This window comes from Cheilinus undulatus, linkage group 14, assembly GCF_018320785.1.
Source record: "Cheilinus undulatus linkage group 14, ASM1832078v1, whole genome shotgun sequence".
Taxonomy (NCBI): Eukaryota; Metazoa; Chordata; class Actinopteri; order Labriformes; family Labridae; genus Cheilinus; species Cheilinus undulatus.
The window spans coordinates 13,928,522-13,943,840 of NC_054878.1; the positions used below are offsets into that span (position 1 = coordinate 13,928,522).

General features: G+C 40.7%; 1 protein-coding gene across 3 annotated transcripts in view; it reads right to left on the reverse strand.

The window, feature by feature from the left end:
- Nucleotides 1–355: 355 nt before the first annotated feature.
- LOC121521774 (neurexin-3b) overlaps nt 356–15,319 on the reverse strand; it is a 536,400-nt gene continuing 521,436 nt past the window's right edge. For 2 of the 3 annotated variants that reach the window (XM_041805939.1, XM_041805938.1), the window contains one exon: nt 356–2,831. In XM_041805939.1, coding sequence (XP_041661873.1) covers nt 1,846–2,831 — 986 coding nt within the window. In that variant the 3' untranslated portion in view covers nt 356–1,845. Of the gene's footprint in view, nt 2,832–5,461; nt 6,007–15,319 lie in introns of all 3 variants that reach the window. The other variant, XR_005992887.1, reaches the window with a different exon arrangement.

Genomic DNA, 15,319 nt, shown 5'->3' on the forward strand with positions numbered 1-15,319 from the left:
TCTCCACCGCCTCCTCGCTGCTTCTTCATCTTCGTCTTTCACCTTTAAACCAGAGAAAGTGACAGCCGACTTTGCAGTCGAACATCCAGAAAAGTTTGGGAACAACATTTTTTTATTTCTGGGAATTGTTTGGAGTCAAAGGAGCAGAAGACAATAATAATTAATTGGTTGAAAAAAGCCAAGTACCAACACAAAAAATCAAAGTGAACATACACACTGACTGGTTCGGCATGAAAATGAATGAGAACAAATAACTTCAGCAATAAATAATGACATAAAAAAACAACATATTGCCGGAGGAGAATGTTGTAAAAATGAGACATGAAATTTGCTACACAATAACAAAAAAAAAAAAAAAAAAAAAAAGAAACAGAAAAAGACGAGCTGAGCAGACGAGAACATTGATTTAAAAAAAGAAAGTAAGAAAAGAAAAACACCTGTTAGTCAGTAAGGTGCTAGCAACAGATCTCCAAATCCATCATAATCTGTATTTATTCACTTGTTCTGTTTTTTAAATTTCCAATAAAAAAATAAATAACATAATGAAATCAATTTGCAAATAAGGAGGAGCCTCAGAGGGAGGTGTTTTCTATCTGACTGACAGCTTCCTGTGGTCAAATATTCATGCGGCTGAAGAGAAACACCATCCAGAGAGACTAGACGTCTAATCTAACAACATGAGCTCCCCGCCTGAACAGAGCATCCTGTGCACATCATCATCGCCAAACAGTAACAATGATTTTTTATGTCATGTTGCTACAGCAAGAAATCAAATGATGTCTCTATACAAGAAGAGGGTTTAACAAAATCAACAGAAACTGGAGTTTTCTGTACAATATCGACCTGCAAAGCACAACGGCTATGATGTAATAAAATATGTAAACATATTTGCTGTTTTTGACACAGTCATAGTATCATCACACTGGAGTGAATCTTCAGCCTGGATTTGAACAATAAAGACATGATAATGCATTTTTTTTGCAACAGCATGTGACAAAAATGAACAGAGAAATGCTATCAGAGATTTAAAACTCAGAATGTTTGGTGCATTTTTGCCGGATGGATCCACTTTTGCACCGTTTAGAATTTGGATGCCATGCCGTCCAATTGAGATGTGAGGGAACGGGGTGAAAATTAACATCCTGCTGAGCCTCGTCAACCCTGACTGGACATCATCCTTCAAAATTAAAGTACCTAAATTCAATAAATAAATAAATACATTACCCATTAAATGAATAAATAAAAAACAAACTAAAACAGAAATAAAAAGATGGCTAAAAGTACACGTATACTTTAGCTCACATCGCGTCCATGGAAGCTACATTGAATGAAACCGTTTGAAATGTGAACTTTTTGACTTCCAACTTTCCCGACAATCATAGTTTCTTGAGGTCCCTCACTTACACAGATGCCAGCACCACGTCACATACACCTCACATGCATGCTCAGAATGGCCGAAATGACAGTGAGCGTATTTTACAGGGTTACAACGGACAAGGTCGTCAGAGCTCCAAGGGTCACACACCTCTTTGACAGTCACTGTGGGGTCGTGTGGATGTTCCAGTGATGTTATTCACACTGCCAAAAGTCTCCAGCAGGGACTCCTGAAAAAGATCCACACTGAGTCCCGCTGAAGTCCAGCTGCATTGTCTCTCGTTAATGCTTACAATAGTAAGTGTGCTGCCTTTAGCCAAAGTTCTTTTGTAAATGTTTCAGGACTCAGAAGAGTTCTCAGGAGATTTTATCCTTTTTAAATCACAGTTGCCAATATGGTACTGTCAAAATGTTTATAACTTTGTTCCAAAGAGTTTTTTTCTATGTGTTGGGAAATGATTTGAATTCTTTCTATACATAATATTCCTTGTCCTTGTCTTTCGGTCTCTTGCTACTAGCACTGCCTTTGGCGCTGCCGCTGGGCGTTTTATCCTTCACCACAGCGCCGTTGGTTTGCGCCGAGTTGCTGATGTAGTTGCGCGTCTCGTCCACTTGGTAGGAACCCTCGTCCCTGTTCCTGTACTTGTACATGGCGTAGAGGAGGATGAGAATGCAGAGGGCGGCAGCTGAGACGATGCCCACCACCATGCCCGTGGTACTGCTGGATTCCCTGATCACCTCCGAGGCCCCAGGAGGAACCCGCCGCACCACGCCGGGCACAGTGGGCAAGGCGGCGGGCACCGTGCGCAGCATGGGCGAGGTGATGAAGGGACCCCGCGGCTTGGTGCCGTCCAGATCGAAGGATGTGGGCAGGGGCAGCAGGACTATGTCCGGCTGCGGGGGTTTAACCTCGCGGTTGTTCATTTTCCCGGCGGGCAGCTTGGGTGGCGTGTCCGAGGGGACTGCCGCCGGCGGCGTGCCCCGGTTGTCGGGCAGAGGCGAGGTGGGTGTAGTCCTACCTGCCTCTGAGGCTTTGCTAGGCCTCAAGTCCTTGGCCTCCCACTTGGGCGCGAGAGCTTTGTAGCCGCCTTCATAGGCCGATGTGGTCAAGATCTTATCTGTTACCAGGGAGAAGGTGGTGTAAAAATCTTCATCGTCAGTTGGGGGCAGGCTAGAGTCGAAAGCTTCGCCAGAGCCAAACCCCGAAATCACCATGCCATCATCATCATCATCATCACCATCATCACCACCATCACCATCATCACAATCATCGCTGCCTCGGTCCGACAAGCAAGGTACCCCCGCCTCAGTGGCCATGGCCAAGGACTCTTTGGTGGTCTCAATAATGGTGAGGACGGGGCGGAGGGTGGGGGGGAGGGGTATGAAGGGAGAACGGGTGGATACAGAAGGGATGTCTATGGGGTCCTCGACTAGCACGGGGATGACTAGCTCCCCTCCTGAAAGTGAAAGAGAGAGAAAAACACCAATCAGAAAGCAGAACATCATCTATGATTGAAGAAAAAAGCAGCCAAACACCAAAAGAACTGATAACCAAAGAACGGATAAAGCAAAGCCCAACCAAGGAAAGAAATGAACTGAAATGAAACAAAGAAAGAAAGAACAGAAATACTTTACCAGTGCAAAAACAATGAAACTCAGAACCAAACAAGACCCAAACTGAAAGAAAACAACAGCCATAAAGAAGTTACATTGCATCAAAAGGCTTTGAGGGATGCACAGGGTGAGCTGCATTAAACTCCATACACTATTCTTCCTCAGCACTTCATTTATACTGCACTAGTCTGCTCTATATGCTGTGTGTGCACTCTTAATCTACCATGGACATTTATTATACTGGGTGAATTACGCTTAATGTCACACAAATTTTGGCCCTACATTTAGCTTCATCTGATACCACTGCCTATTTCTGCACAAAAGAGGCTCATTCAGGCTTTAAGAGGCTTGTTTCATTTATATTTGAGTCTAAATCCTTTCTAGTTTGTTCAGCAAAAGATACACACAGAAAAGCAGAGGGCATTTGTTTGCAATTCAAGTGCAAGCCAGTGGGCTTGAACACAAGCTACCCAAGTCTGAAATGAGAAAGTGTTTGTAAAGTGTCATAAAATGAGTCAGGGAGTTATTTTTTTAACCCTTGAGATCTAAAAATAAAAAAAGGGGATACAGAAAAAACATGACCTCAAGCCTCTTAAAAAGCCTTAACTTAGTGAGGCATCTGGCTGCAACCCTCTATGGTGGGGTATTTAGGGCTAATCTCTGCAGACCTCTACAATGGGGCGACCTCAACCATGGGGCGCGAAGTGACGTACTAACCCTTGTTGGATTTTGTCTTAGTTTATGGTGTGTTATTTTTAATTTTATCCCCCTCCCCCTTACCATAACCTTTAGGGTTAAAATACCTAACCTAAACCCTTTTTGAATTTTCCTTACATTGTGGTGTAATATCTCTAATTTTATCGCCTCTCCCTAACCCTAACCAGGACCTTTAGGATTCGGGTGCCTAACGCTAACCCTCTTCAGGTTTCATATGCTGACGTCACCACCATCTCTGTGACTGAGTGCGAGTTCACAGGTTGTCGGGGGGCAGGCCAAAGAGTGTCAATCACTCTGCAACAGAAGCGCTCGGTGTGATTTTAGCGGTCTTTTACTTGTAAAAAAGTCAAATAAGAAACAACTATGGATTGGATTATGGATAACAGTTATGGATGTATCAAAAGGAGGACAATATGGACTTATTTTTAACTTAAATAAAATAAATGTACACAGTTTTAAGAAATAAAAGGGGATAAAAGTGGTAAATCTTGTAAATGATGATGCAAAGATAACGAGCAAATGTTCTCCTGTTGTTAGATGTCAGGGTTCATGTAGCTAACGTCAGGTCTGGGTGTCAAACAAGATGGCAATGTACGAAAAATTCTGAAACGCTAGTCTTGTTGAATCGTGGTCGTGGGGTGTCTTGGACGCATTGGTAATTATGTCACTCTACAAGACCGTTTGTCTTACCTTACGCTCTAAACTGGGCCTGAGTTTTGACAATGAGCTGCGACGTTGCAGTCGGGCTTAAATCTGGCTGAATTTGCATAGTCTGAGCCGGCCTTTACCTTAACCTTCAGGCTTTGGGTGCCTAACCGAACTCCTTTCTGGTTTTCCTTAGTTCATGTAGTGTTTAAAATACCCTCCTACTGTTACCTCTGACAGCAAGCAGAAAATATATGTCATTCAGTACAACATTCTGGTTCTGGCTTTGGGAGTATATGTCACTTACTGCCCCACGGTTTAGGTCTGTATTGTACAGGTATGCAGCCAGTACCTCTTGTAAATTTGTGCTTTAAGTCTAACTGCACTCACAAGTCTAAAAATGGAGGGAACTTCCTGCCTCAGCATTAGTGGGCTCACCTATTTGCCCTAGCCTCTTGCCTTTTGACCCCTACAGTCACCACTATGGCACAAAGTCACCGGGCAGTTCAATGGTACCTGAATGTTTGCAGGAGTGCACTTTTACAGGAGAATCATGCCTTTAACAGCCCTTATTCTACACTTCATATCGTGATTTTATCATGTTATTCATTAGCGTGGTATTCTGGAAGCTCCAGTTGCTTGAAAAGTTACCTTTACTTGTGTTAATTAGAATGAACCTACTTGTGAATAGTGTGTGCTTTATTAGTTAAAGCTAATAAAAAGAGTATGAAACATTCAGATGTCCATTGAAGCTGCTTATCCTCTTGCCAAAGTGGCTTGTTTGTACATTGCAAAGGCTCACAAACAGGGCACTAGAAAGAGATGCAAACCTTTTGGAACAATAAAAGAAAAGAAGACAACAGAAATAAAGGAAATCAAACAGAACCAAAATAATAATTAAGGCATTGCAAAAGGAGTCCAGAGTTAGAGCAAACATATTAAATAAAGAAAACATTCACAAAGTAAAGACACAGATAGAGCTATCCAGAAAGGGATTAGTAAATAGGTAAGTAGAAAAAAACAAAGTCAGCTCGGAAAATCATAAAAGCCTACGGAAAAATAAAGAAAGTTTTCAAAGGAAGAAAGCATACCATCAGTTTTGTCAACTTACATCAACAAATTGCCCGCATGATTTTGGCAGGAAGAAAAAAAAAATTTACAAAAGAAAGTTGTGTAAGAATGCCTTTGGACAAGTTAGGTTAGTTTATTTTTTAAGCAATTTCTGATTAAGTAAGTATATATTCCTCTTTTTTTAGACAGGATGGTACAGGGAGGCAACAACACATACATCCACACATCATGACATGAAAAATAATCTTCACCATTCTGTTCAGGATATCTTTTTATCATCTTTTTATGCCATTTTGTATAAAAGAAACTGTATATTTATGCTTCGATAGATAAGTCTCTCCATTAATATATACAGCCGGATTAGATGACTCTTCTTTTTTTTAAGCTTCATCAGTAATGAACAAATGGATGACTGTACATTTCTTAGATCTTAAAGGGTTCAGGAGGAAGGGGGGGTGTGAGACGGGGGTGGGACCTATGAACATACTAGGAAGGAAATGACATAGATGGGGGTGAACGTGTACATCAGTTGCCATGTCCATGTAAAGGCGGCACGAAGCGGTCGGGCGGCATTAGAGCTTTTGGCTGTAAGGAAGGGATGGGGATATACAAACAATGAGCATATACATGCCCATCTACAAAAGAGAACAGCACTCTCAACACTGACAGTTTTACAAACCCTAAGCTGCAACTTCTTTGCCATGCACAAATTAATCATTTGTTGATTTAATCCAAATTTCAATCAGTAAAAGAAGCTATAACAGGAAAATATTAGAGATCAGCATAGAAACAGTTGTCACAGATAGGGTCTACTTTGGAGGAGTCTTCTCTTTTTTCTCTATGAGTGCGTCATTCCAATAATTTTATTTTGAAACCCAATAAAAACATTGCATTGGCGGCGAAATTGCTCAAAGTCATAGAGAAAAGAGGAAGTATCATCTGATTAGGGTAGAAAATCCTTAAACAGTTGAAATATTCTTATCAAATTAGCAGATAAAATTTGAACATTTTTCAGAAAAGAAACAGATTAACATATATGTTTTAACATATATGTACAAAAAAAGAGACAAAAATAAAACAGCAAGCAAGAAAGAAAGGCAGTAAATTTGTCACACTATCAAAGATGAACAACCAGAAAGCACACACTGAGGCAGACAAAGAGAGGGGGGGACAGTTTATAGGCAAAGTGTCACCACCTTCATTTTAACTAATAATAAAAGCTTTATTATTAGTTACTTCAGTACATTTCTCTTGTTAGTATTAAAACACAGGACAGGGCGTGCAATCTGGATGTACGTCAGAGAGAGAGAGAGGTCAATCAGACATATTTTGGATTTTAGTCCCACTATAGTAACGCTGGGTTAATGCATGCTTAAGTAAGTTGCATTTAGGGAGAGTAATTTACAGTAACAGATACAGCAAGCCATGGGACAGAGAAGGGGAAGGGGGGCTTAAGAAAGGGGTCAGTTAAAGTTACTGCCACCAAGGGCTGTGGGATATTTCCTTCAGGCAAAGAAACCATTCATCAAGGGGGAGCAGGTGCATTATGGGTGATGTATAACCAACATTAAGTGGCGTTTAGGCCCACAGCATTCGCTAATTAATCAAGAGGGGAAGTAGAGTGATAATTAATGAGCTATGTTTTTTATGTTAAATGTTCAGATGCTTTGTGTTATGTGCATAACCAACAGCCTTCGTTTGACAGAGAAACACTGTGTCTGGGGAGGAGTTCCACAAGAGCGCACTGGTTGATTTGTGAGAGTTAACCTGCAGAGCCCTAAGCTATGTTTTTTCACCATTTTTTGACATTTATTCTTAAACAGCTTGTAAAACATCAACCCTGTAGTGCAGTCAAACTTTAAACTTTTTTTTTTCAGGACGACCTGGGCTTTAAGAATATGTGAGCTTCAGTAATGTCACTTGGATTTAAAGAAAGTTATGAGACTATAAAGACAAAATAAATAAGTAAATGAAAGTTAAGTTTTCTTATGTATGACACACAAAAAACATTGATGACTAAAACTTTTTGTGCAAACTTGTTCTCCCATCTCTTAGGAACCAAAATGTGAAAAGTAATCATTCTGTGACAAAACGTCTTCAAAATATTCACATATTCACAAAAAAGTCCCGCCGTTTTTTTGTATTGAAGTTTTTGTGCCATTACTTAAAGCAGTTTCTGTCTGCAGAGACACAGAGGGCCACATCAAAGGCTCCCTGACTCTATTTCTCTCCATAATGAACTATTCAGGTCTTTGTCTCTCAGATATTCACCAACAGTTTGACAAAGCGGTCTACTATAGGTTGTCACAACCCAGTCACAGTGCATTGTGGGATACACAACAGACACAATGGCGGACAGCATTTGCTGCTAATGGCATACAAGATTGAAAAATTGATTAAAAAACAAAGAAAATCAATCAATTTTAAAGTTACTAATGTGATTTTAATCTTTCACCCTAGGAACCTGAAACCTTTTATTTTTTATTTTATTTTATTTTTTTGCTATTTTGGTCTGCCTGTACTATTTATGCAAAAATATCAGTACATGCTCAACCATTTTTAGCACAATCAAGTTATAAATTTCTGTTTTTTTTCAGGACTGCCTGATCTTTAAAAATATGTGTGCTGCAAGGTTGTCAGAAAGCTTGTCAAAAGTTACATGACCACAAAGACTGAGTACAAGAACAAAATGCAACTCATACTTTATAGGTCCCAAACCCTAACCCTCATTGAACTTTGAACTCAGATGCAGATCAAACACATATGCATTTAGTTCCTACAAGCCTTGTCTATCAGGTGAAAAAAATAACAACTTGCTAACAAAAACACAACAAAACTGTCACTATCAACTGCATTTGGTATTCCAGTGCAGAAAATGTGCATGAATCCCATTTTGGGATAACGTCATCTTTCTATTCTTTGGGCCATAGAGGATGATTTTTCTTGTACCTTTTCAAACTTACTGATAACTTTTTGTCTCTTGTTCATCTTTGGCCTGCTCTGATTGGTCGCTACCACAGGCTAACGGGAAGTTTGACTTATGGAGTGGAAAAACTGAGGAATGCTAGCAACAGCAGCTAAGTATTTATCCCGATAATCAAAATAAATGGTCATTTTATTATGGATTTAGCAATGTGGATTTATAATATCATAGCTCTGAATAAGCACCATGCTTTGTGCCAGGATTAAAAAATGTTCTGGAAGGCTTATAAATGCCAGAAGCCGATTTTCAAGCTTCATATCACAATTTACTTCATGGAGATCTGTCTTATGGTTCCTGAGGTATAGTAATCAACACATCTACTACTGATGGAAGTATAAATTATTGAGCAGGGTTTAGAGGGTCAAAGACCCCAGAAAATCACCAAAATTCACAAGAGAAGCTTCTGTAAGGTGTGGATAGCATCGTTAATTTATGGTCCAAAAGTTATTCAACTTCCTGTAACCTGTGTCTCCTCTTGTTGATAGGAAAACAGTCTCAGAGGGTTAAAGGAGATGTGAGGGATGCATTTGTCGTCAGAGCTAAAATTTCATTCATCAAGTAAATTTGAGTCTCAGACTGAGTAAATATGCTAGTGGTGAAGATCAACTCTGATGTTTTAAACTTGGAGTTCCTGACCATGCACCAAAAGGCTTCTGCATGTCTCTGCTGTTTGCATGATAATCCACTGCTCATGTTGCATGTTTAATATTCTAATAACAGACACAAAGTCCTTGCCTTGTTCAATAAACAGAACCAGCCACCAGCACAGAGTAAGTGATTTCATCAGAGGGTTTATTTATCCATCCCTGCCCTTGTTGTCTTGGCCTTGTTTGCATCCCTTCACTGTTCTTGGCTAACAGCTCTCTGCGACTGTTAGCTTAGCGCTAAATCAACAAAACACTTTGCTGGGAGGGAAATCGCTGCAGCGAAGGGGTCTCCAGTAAAGTCAGTGCAGAGGACCTTGATGTTTTGGTAAACACTTTAATCCTGTGTAAGCTCTAGCACAAGCATCGCACATCTTGCTGCATTTCTGAGGCAGACAAACACGGCGTTTTCTAATGGGTTTGCTTAACCACACTGCGTTTGTTTTCCGCACTCGTAAAGATGGATGGGGATTTCATTCTAAGCCTTACTGGCAAATAATTCTCCACTCTGACAGACCTACAGCCAGATACTCTGTTTCCTTTCTTTCCAAGCAACAGGAAGTCAAGACTTGAGATTAACAAGTGTTTTTTTGCATCAGTGCCTTCTGGATAGCTTTCGCACCAATGAGAGAAAACAATCCAATCTTTTTTAAATCACATACTTGAGAACAAAAACAAAAATTTCAAGGGATTGTGCTTTTCATTATTCCAGGAAAAGACTTTCAGCTGCATGCCCGTGCTTTTGAAGTGGAATTAAGTGAATGTAGTTACTCCTAAACGGCTGATTGACTGACTACCTCAGCAGCTCCGAGGCTACAGATGCAGAAATCTCAGAGCAGCACTTTCTCTTCTCTTCCCTCCACTCCCTCTCTCTTTTCTCTCTCGTCTTCCTCCTGGCCTGATCCCCGTGTCCATCCAGCGTTTGCTGAGGCTTCCAAATGAAGATGAAACCCGATGGTGTGTCGGGGATTTGACGACGCCACGCCATAAAAGCGGAAAGCCGGCGCACCAGCACCAACCAAGGATGAACTGAGTCAATGGGATTTCGACGGTGCAAATTGTGGGTGAGTCAGTGGTTTGGGGGTCTGAAATCCCATTGTTGCTTCATACATTGTTCACAGAGACCTGCTGTAGCAGATTCATTCAACTCTACCCACTACAGGTAGGGAGCTGATTACCTGAGAGCCAGCAAAACATAGAGACTTAGTGTGGACGCACTTAAAGGGACATGGCAGGGATTATACTGGTGCCATGTTGAATAGCTGAACTTTCTGGAAACTTGTCCTGTAAAACGCTGAGCACTTCCCCTGCTTTTAAATTATCTTATCTCACTGGTGCAGACCCCTGCCAAGAGAGGTCTAATTTCTCTCTGATGGACATTTCATTTCCTCCCTAAAAGTTGAAAGATGTTCGTTTAAAACTCAAGAAAAGCCACGAGGTCTGCCCTGTGAGGCTGTAGGAGCTTCCTCTGGCTGGAGGAGCTTTCTGCCCGGGGCGTCCTGAAGCCACGGCGCATGGCAGATAGCTCTTAATCCGTCATCATGAGACTGGGCGCACTCTGGCGTATTAAATTGGCATCTCCAGCAGGCGTGGCGACTCGCCCCTGTCAGCCGGTCGATTTGCTGTACAGCCATTAGGCTGCACCTCTGCACTCAGCGGACATGTGTCAGCTGAATAACCTTTAAACTGATCTGAGGCCTGTGTTGAAGTGACAGCCGGCCCGATGGGGCTTGACGGAAGCCATAGCGGACGCCACGAGAAACGCAGTGATCCATCCCTATCATACTTCATTCTGCAGCCTACACGAGTTGGGGCTCTTCATATACAGCAATAAGGAAATCACACAACATTACATCCAAGCTTCCTGTCCACAGACACTCCACTCTACTCAGCAAGGCCAATGAGATGAAGGGACATCGATAAATGTTACATCTGTTTGCTCTGTGTTTCACTTCATCAAAGGCTGAAAGGGTAATGGTGCATGCTGGACCATTTATGGCCCATTTATTAAATACACAATCTTTTTACGATCTACTTGACTGGCACACAGAGGGCAACAGTTAGCCGCTTTGCAGAGATTTGTGGGAGGCTGAGTCATTTATTCAAACAGATAGATATGACGTACCTGTTAATGCCCTGTAGCAACACAGCAGGAAGTTTAACTTTCTTAAAGCGCAGGAAAAAGGTAGAGGCACAGTGATGGATGGCTTCCCCTTCCATTGATAATTTGGTCATTTGGAAGCGACTGTAACCTAAACATTAAAATCTTAGAAGTTGATATTGCAAAGGTACGAGCAAACTTTTCACTACTTAAATATCCAGCAGGCACAGAGCAACATTAGCACTGGTTTAGCATTAGCATTTTGTCTGGATTAAATGACACTAAGTACAGCCTTCTTTCTTTTTTGGTTCTGTTTTGGTCACCACCTACTCCCAAGGGAATACTTACAGTCTATTTATATGCAAGTTTGGTTGGACTTGAACAGGAAGTTTCAGGCCTGTACACCAAAACCAAGCTAAAAGACAATAAAATGTTCCTTACAGCAGAGGAGCGATGCAGTTGAAACTTGTCAATATTAGCTACTATCCTTTGAACTGAAGTCATTTGATCCACCGCTATTGCAAAATATGGAGTTTAGAAGTTATGCAAAATTAACCAACCATAAGTAGCTGTATAGACATGGGTTATTGTGGAAGGCCATTTCCAAGAACTTATTATGCCATGAAGGGATTTCTTAATTGTTCACATTATTGCTATCCAGGCTTTTCTAATGCAGCCTCTTAGGTGCAGATGTATTGCACAGCGCACAGATTAGTGGTATAAGCAGTAGTGTAGTGGTACCTGCAGAAGTTGGTTTACTCTTCGTTTTAGATGGCTCTTGCATATGTTGACCAAAAAACTGCCCTTTTGCATTTGCACACTGACTCTCAACTCATGCTGCTTAACCTCAGCTAGTAAGGATCATTATGAAATTATGATTAAGCAAAGCAAGGTGACGCTGATAGTTCAATTTGCATTGCTAGATATTCCAGCAAAGTCTTCCTCTAACAACTCTTACTCTGGTTTTGTTATGCTTTGCATAGTGATGTAAACCACTGATTTTGTTACGGGTGATTGGGGGTTTGAATCCCGGTCAGAATAAGGACTAACCAGTGTGGGCCCTTGGGCAAGGTCCTTAACGCCATGGAAACCTGTCCCACATGTACATCGCTGTGGACAAGAGAATCTGCTAAATGACAACGGAATTTGTAACTTGTGCTAGCCAATCAGAGGCAGAGTGTGGTGGGTCATGCTGTTGCCATCTTTGAAAAAAATTACAGCATACTACCAAATTTTGTTATCTAGAGAGAAATGAGAAGTGTGCATACTCTGTGGAAACTAAAAATCTAAATATACTCCATAAACCTGCGTGTTCCTTGCACTATACCACTGGGTTTACAATTATTATGCTGTTCCAGTAACTGTCCAAATAATACATATATATATATATATATATATATATATATATATATATATATATATATTTATATATTTATAATACCAATTAAAAGCAAAAGAGAGCTATGTCTACACATTTCATCAGTGCCATAAAAATGTATTACATCTTAGTGTTTCAACCAGAGGTCTCCTTAAAGGGGATGTTTTCAATCAAGATGTTCACGTCCCCCCCCCCAAGAACCAAGCACCAAACCTGGGGGGACAGATCTTTCTCCATAGCTGCCCCTTCCCTTTGGAACTCACTCCCACCTCATATCCAAAACTGCACGGACCTTCCTACCTTCAAATCACTCCTCAAAACACACCTCTTTAGACAAGCTTTTAATCTGTGACTCTGATCTTCCTTTGTTTCTGTTTTGCTTGTGCTGACTTTGTCTGTTTTCATGGTTTGTTTGATGTGATTTTATCCTTTCTGCTTTGTACAGTGTCTTTGAGTTTTATGAAAAGCGCTGTATAAATAAAATGTATTATTATTATTATTATCATTGTTAAAACTATCATCTGAAGAAGACCTCTTGTTTTCTCACTGCTGTTCTTAAATTTATCTGCACCCACCCACGATGTGCAAACCCCTAACTTTATTGTTCGGGATTTGTTCATTTGCATTTAAATTATTAGTATATATGGCTTTTAAAGACTGTTTTAAGTCTAAATTTGAATTATTTTTTTTTCCTTTCAACTAACTAGTATCTAGTCTTTATTGAACTTGGAAGGAACCCACTAGACAACACTAATAATGTGCTGGCCCTAACTGCTCTTCTATCTTCATGCTTCTACTGTTGGGGTCATATAAAACAATGTGGTGACCAGCTATTATCAACGTGTCATACCTGAAGCCTACTGAGAGCATGGGTTTTTGAAGGGTCGAAATGCTTTTTTTAAAGGTGGTTAACATAACAGATTTATGAGATTTTAAAAATGGCTTCAAAGGCTCTAGATGAGAGAAGTTATTTGGGAATAACCTACAGGATTCAAGGCCTTACAAAAATAAATCAATGCAACTGAATAGTTGACTCAAAAAGGCCTTTCAAATATCTTTATTACAAGCGACCCAAAAAATATCATTAAGCCTAAGCATGAGTGCTTTTTGCATTTTCATAGTGGTAAAATCAACAATATAGGACTAATATTTTATTATACCTTGTGTTTCACTGTATTAATGGACACAGGGTGGTGCAGCAAGAAGGTTTCTGGATTGCCTCTTGGTGCAGAGTTTGCATGTTCACCCTCTCCAGGTACTCTGGCTTCCACCCGCAAACCAAAGACATGCTCTTTAGGTTACTGGTGATTCTAAATTACCCATATGTATGAGTGCAAGTGTGCCTGGTTGTCTCGATATATCAGCCCTGCCATTGACTGGTGACCAGTACAGAGTGTACCCTGCCTCTCACCCAATGACAGCTGGGATAGGCCCGAGCCACCTGCATCCCCACAATGGGAGAGTGTTGTTAACAATGGATGGATTTTTGGTTAATGATGGTATCCCGTAATGCTCTGTTTTTAACTATGTATAAGACTTTAAGTTGCTCGTCATATAATTGCTGCCAAATCAACTAAATTGTCTTGCCCTGTCTTTGGGTTGTGGTCAGGGCTGGACTGGTGACAGGGTATTTCCATGGTGGGCTGATGCACTTTGGTGCTGGTATAACTTGATCTCATTTAATTTTTATTTCCTTACATTCCACATGTTCACCTCTGACAATGAGAGAGTGATTAATAGAGACAACACACATCATTTTATTTGTCTATGTCATTTACTACTCAGCTTTCAAGTAGTCTGGGGTACTGATCTGCTAGATTTAGTGTAACTATGTGTACTTATGTCATATTCAGCCAGTGAAGAGGGCCAGTTTGCACCAACACAGGCCTGGGGCTATAATTTCTTCCCAGTCCAGCTTGGTTGTGGCGGTCACAAATGGCCACAGCGTGTCCTGACTGCATGTGTCAGCAACAAAATCAGCTTGATTATACAGATTTTAATTGAGTATTTTGACAGCCCACAGGTGAGGCAGTGTATTGTTTTTTTTTCCACATTTGCCCTGCTCCCAAATTTCCTCCCTTCACTAGTGTTGTGATGGACAAGGAACAAGGAAAAGGGGAGATGATAAAGCATCAGGAGTGTCTGCCGAAAAAGATTTTCTTTCACTTTTCTCCTCCAATTATGATGTTGCATCGGCATTTGCACTGTTACACTGTTACACTGTGACTTATAAGACTGAAAGTAGAAGCTTTTCCTTTCACTGGATGCTTTGCTTTAAAAATAACTCATGCGGTTGATATATCAAAATGGATGACAATGGATTTTCTATCAATCACTTATTCCAAATATAGATGTCGCTACAATGAGAATGACCTACATTGGATAAAAAACTTGGGCACGTTTTTCCCCAGCATGCCCTTGTGTGTTGTACTTTTGGACCAAAAGTTATGAGAAACTTTTTAAATGTACTGAAGATTCTTTCACACATATTCCTCGTGATAGAGCCACTTTTGTTGAAACAAACTTTTGCACCATGAGTGAAGTTACCTGATCAGTTAGTCACCTTGTGCCTTTGGAAATTAGTCTGACTTCCACATGGCAGGCACGCTAAACTCAATTAGGAGCCCTTCCTAGGTCAGTGTACCTATAGCTGTCTTTATCTTACAGTAAGCCTCTCAGGCCTGCCCGCAGACTTGATCCCTGACAAAACAGAAGAATGGACCCTTCCCAGTTGTGATTTATTGATGATTTCAGTGCATGCGTGTTGGAACCCTAACCCATCTTGGCCAACA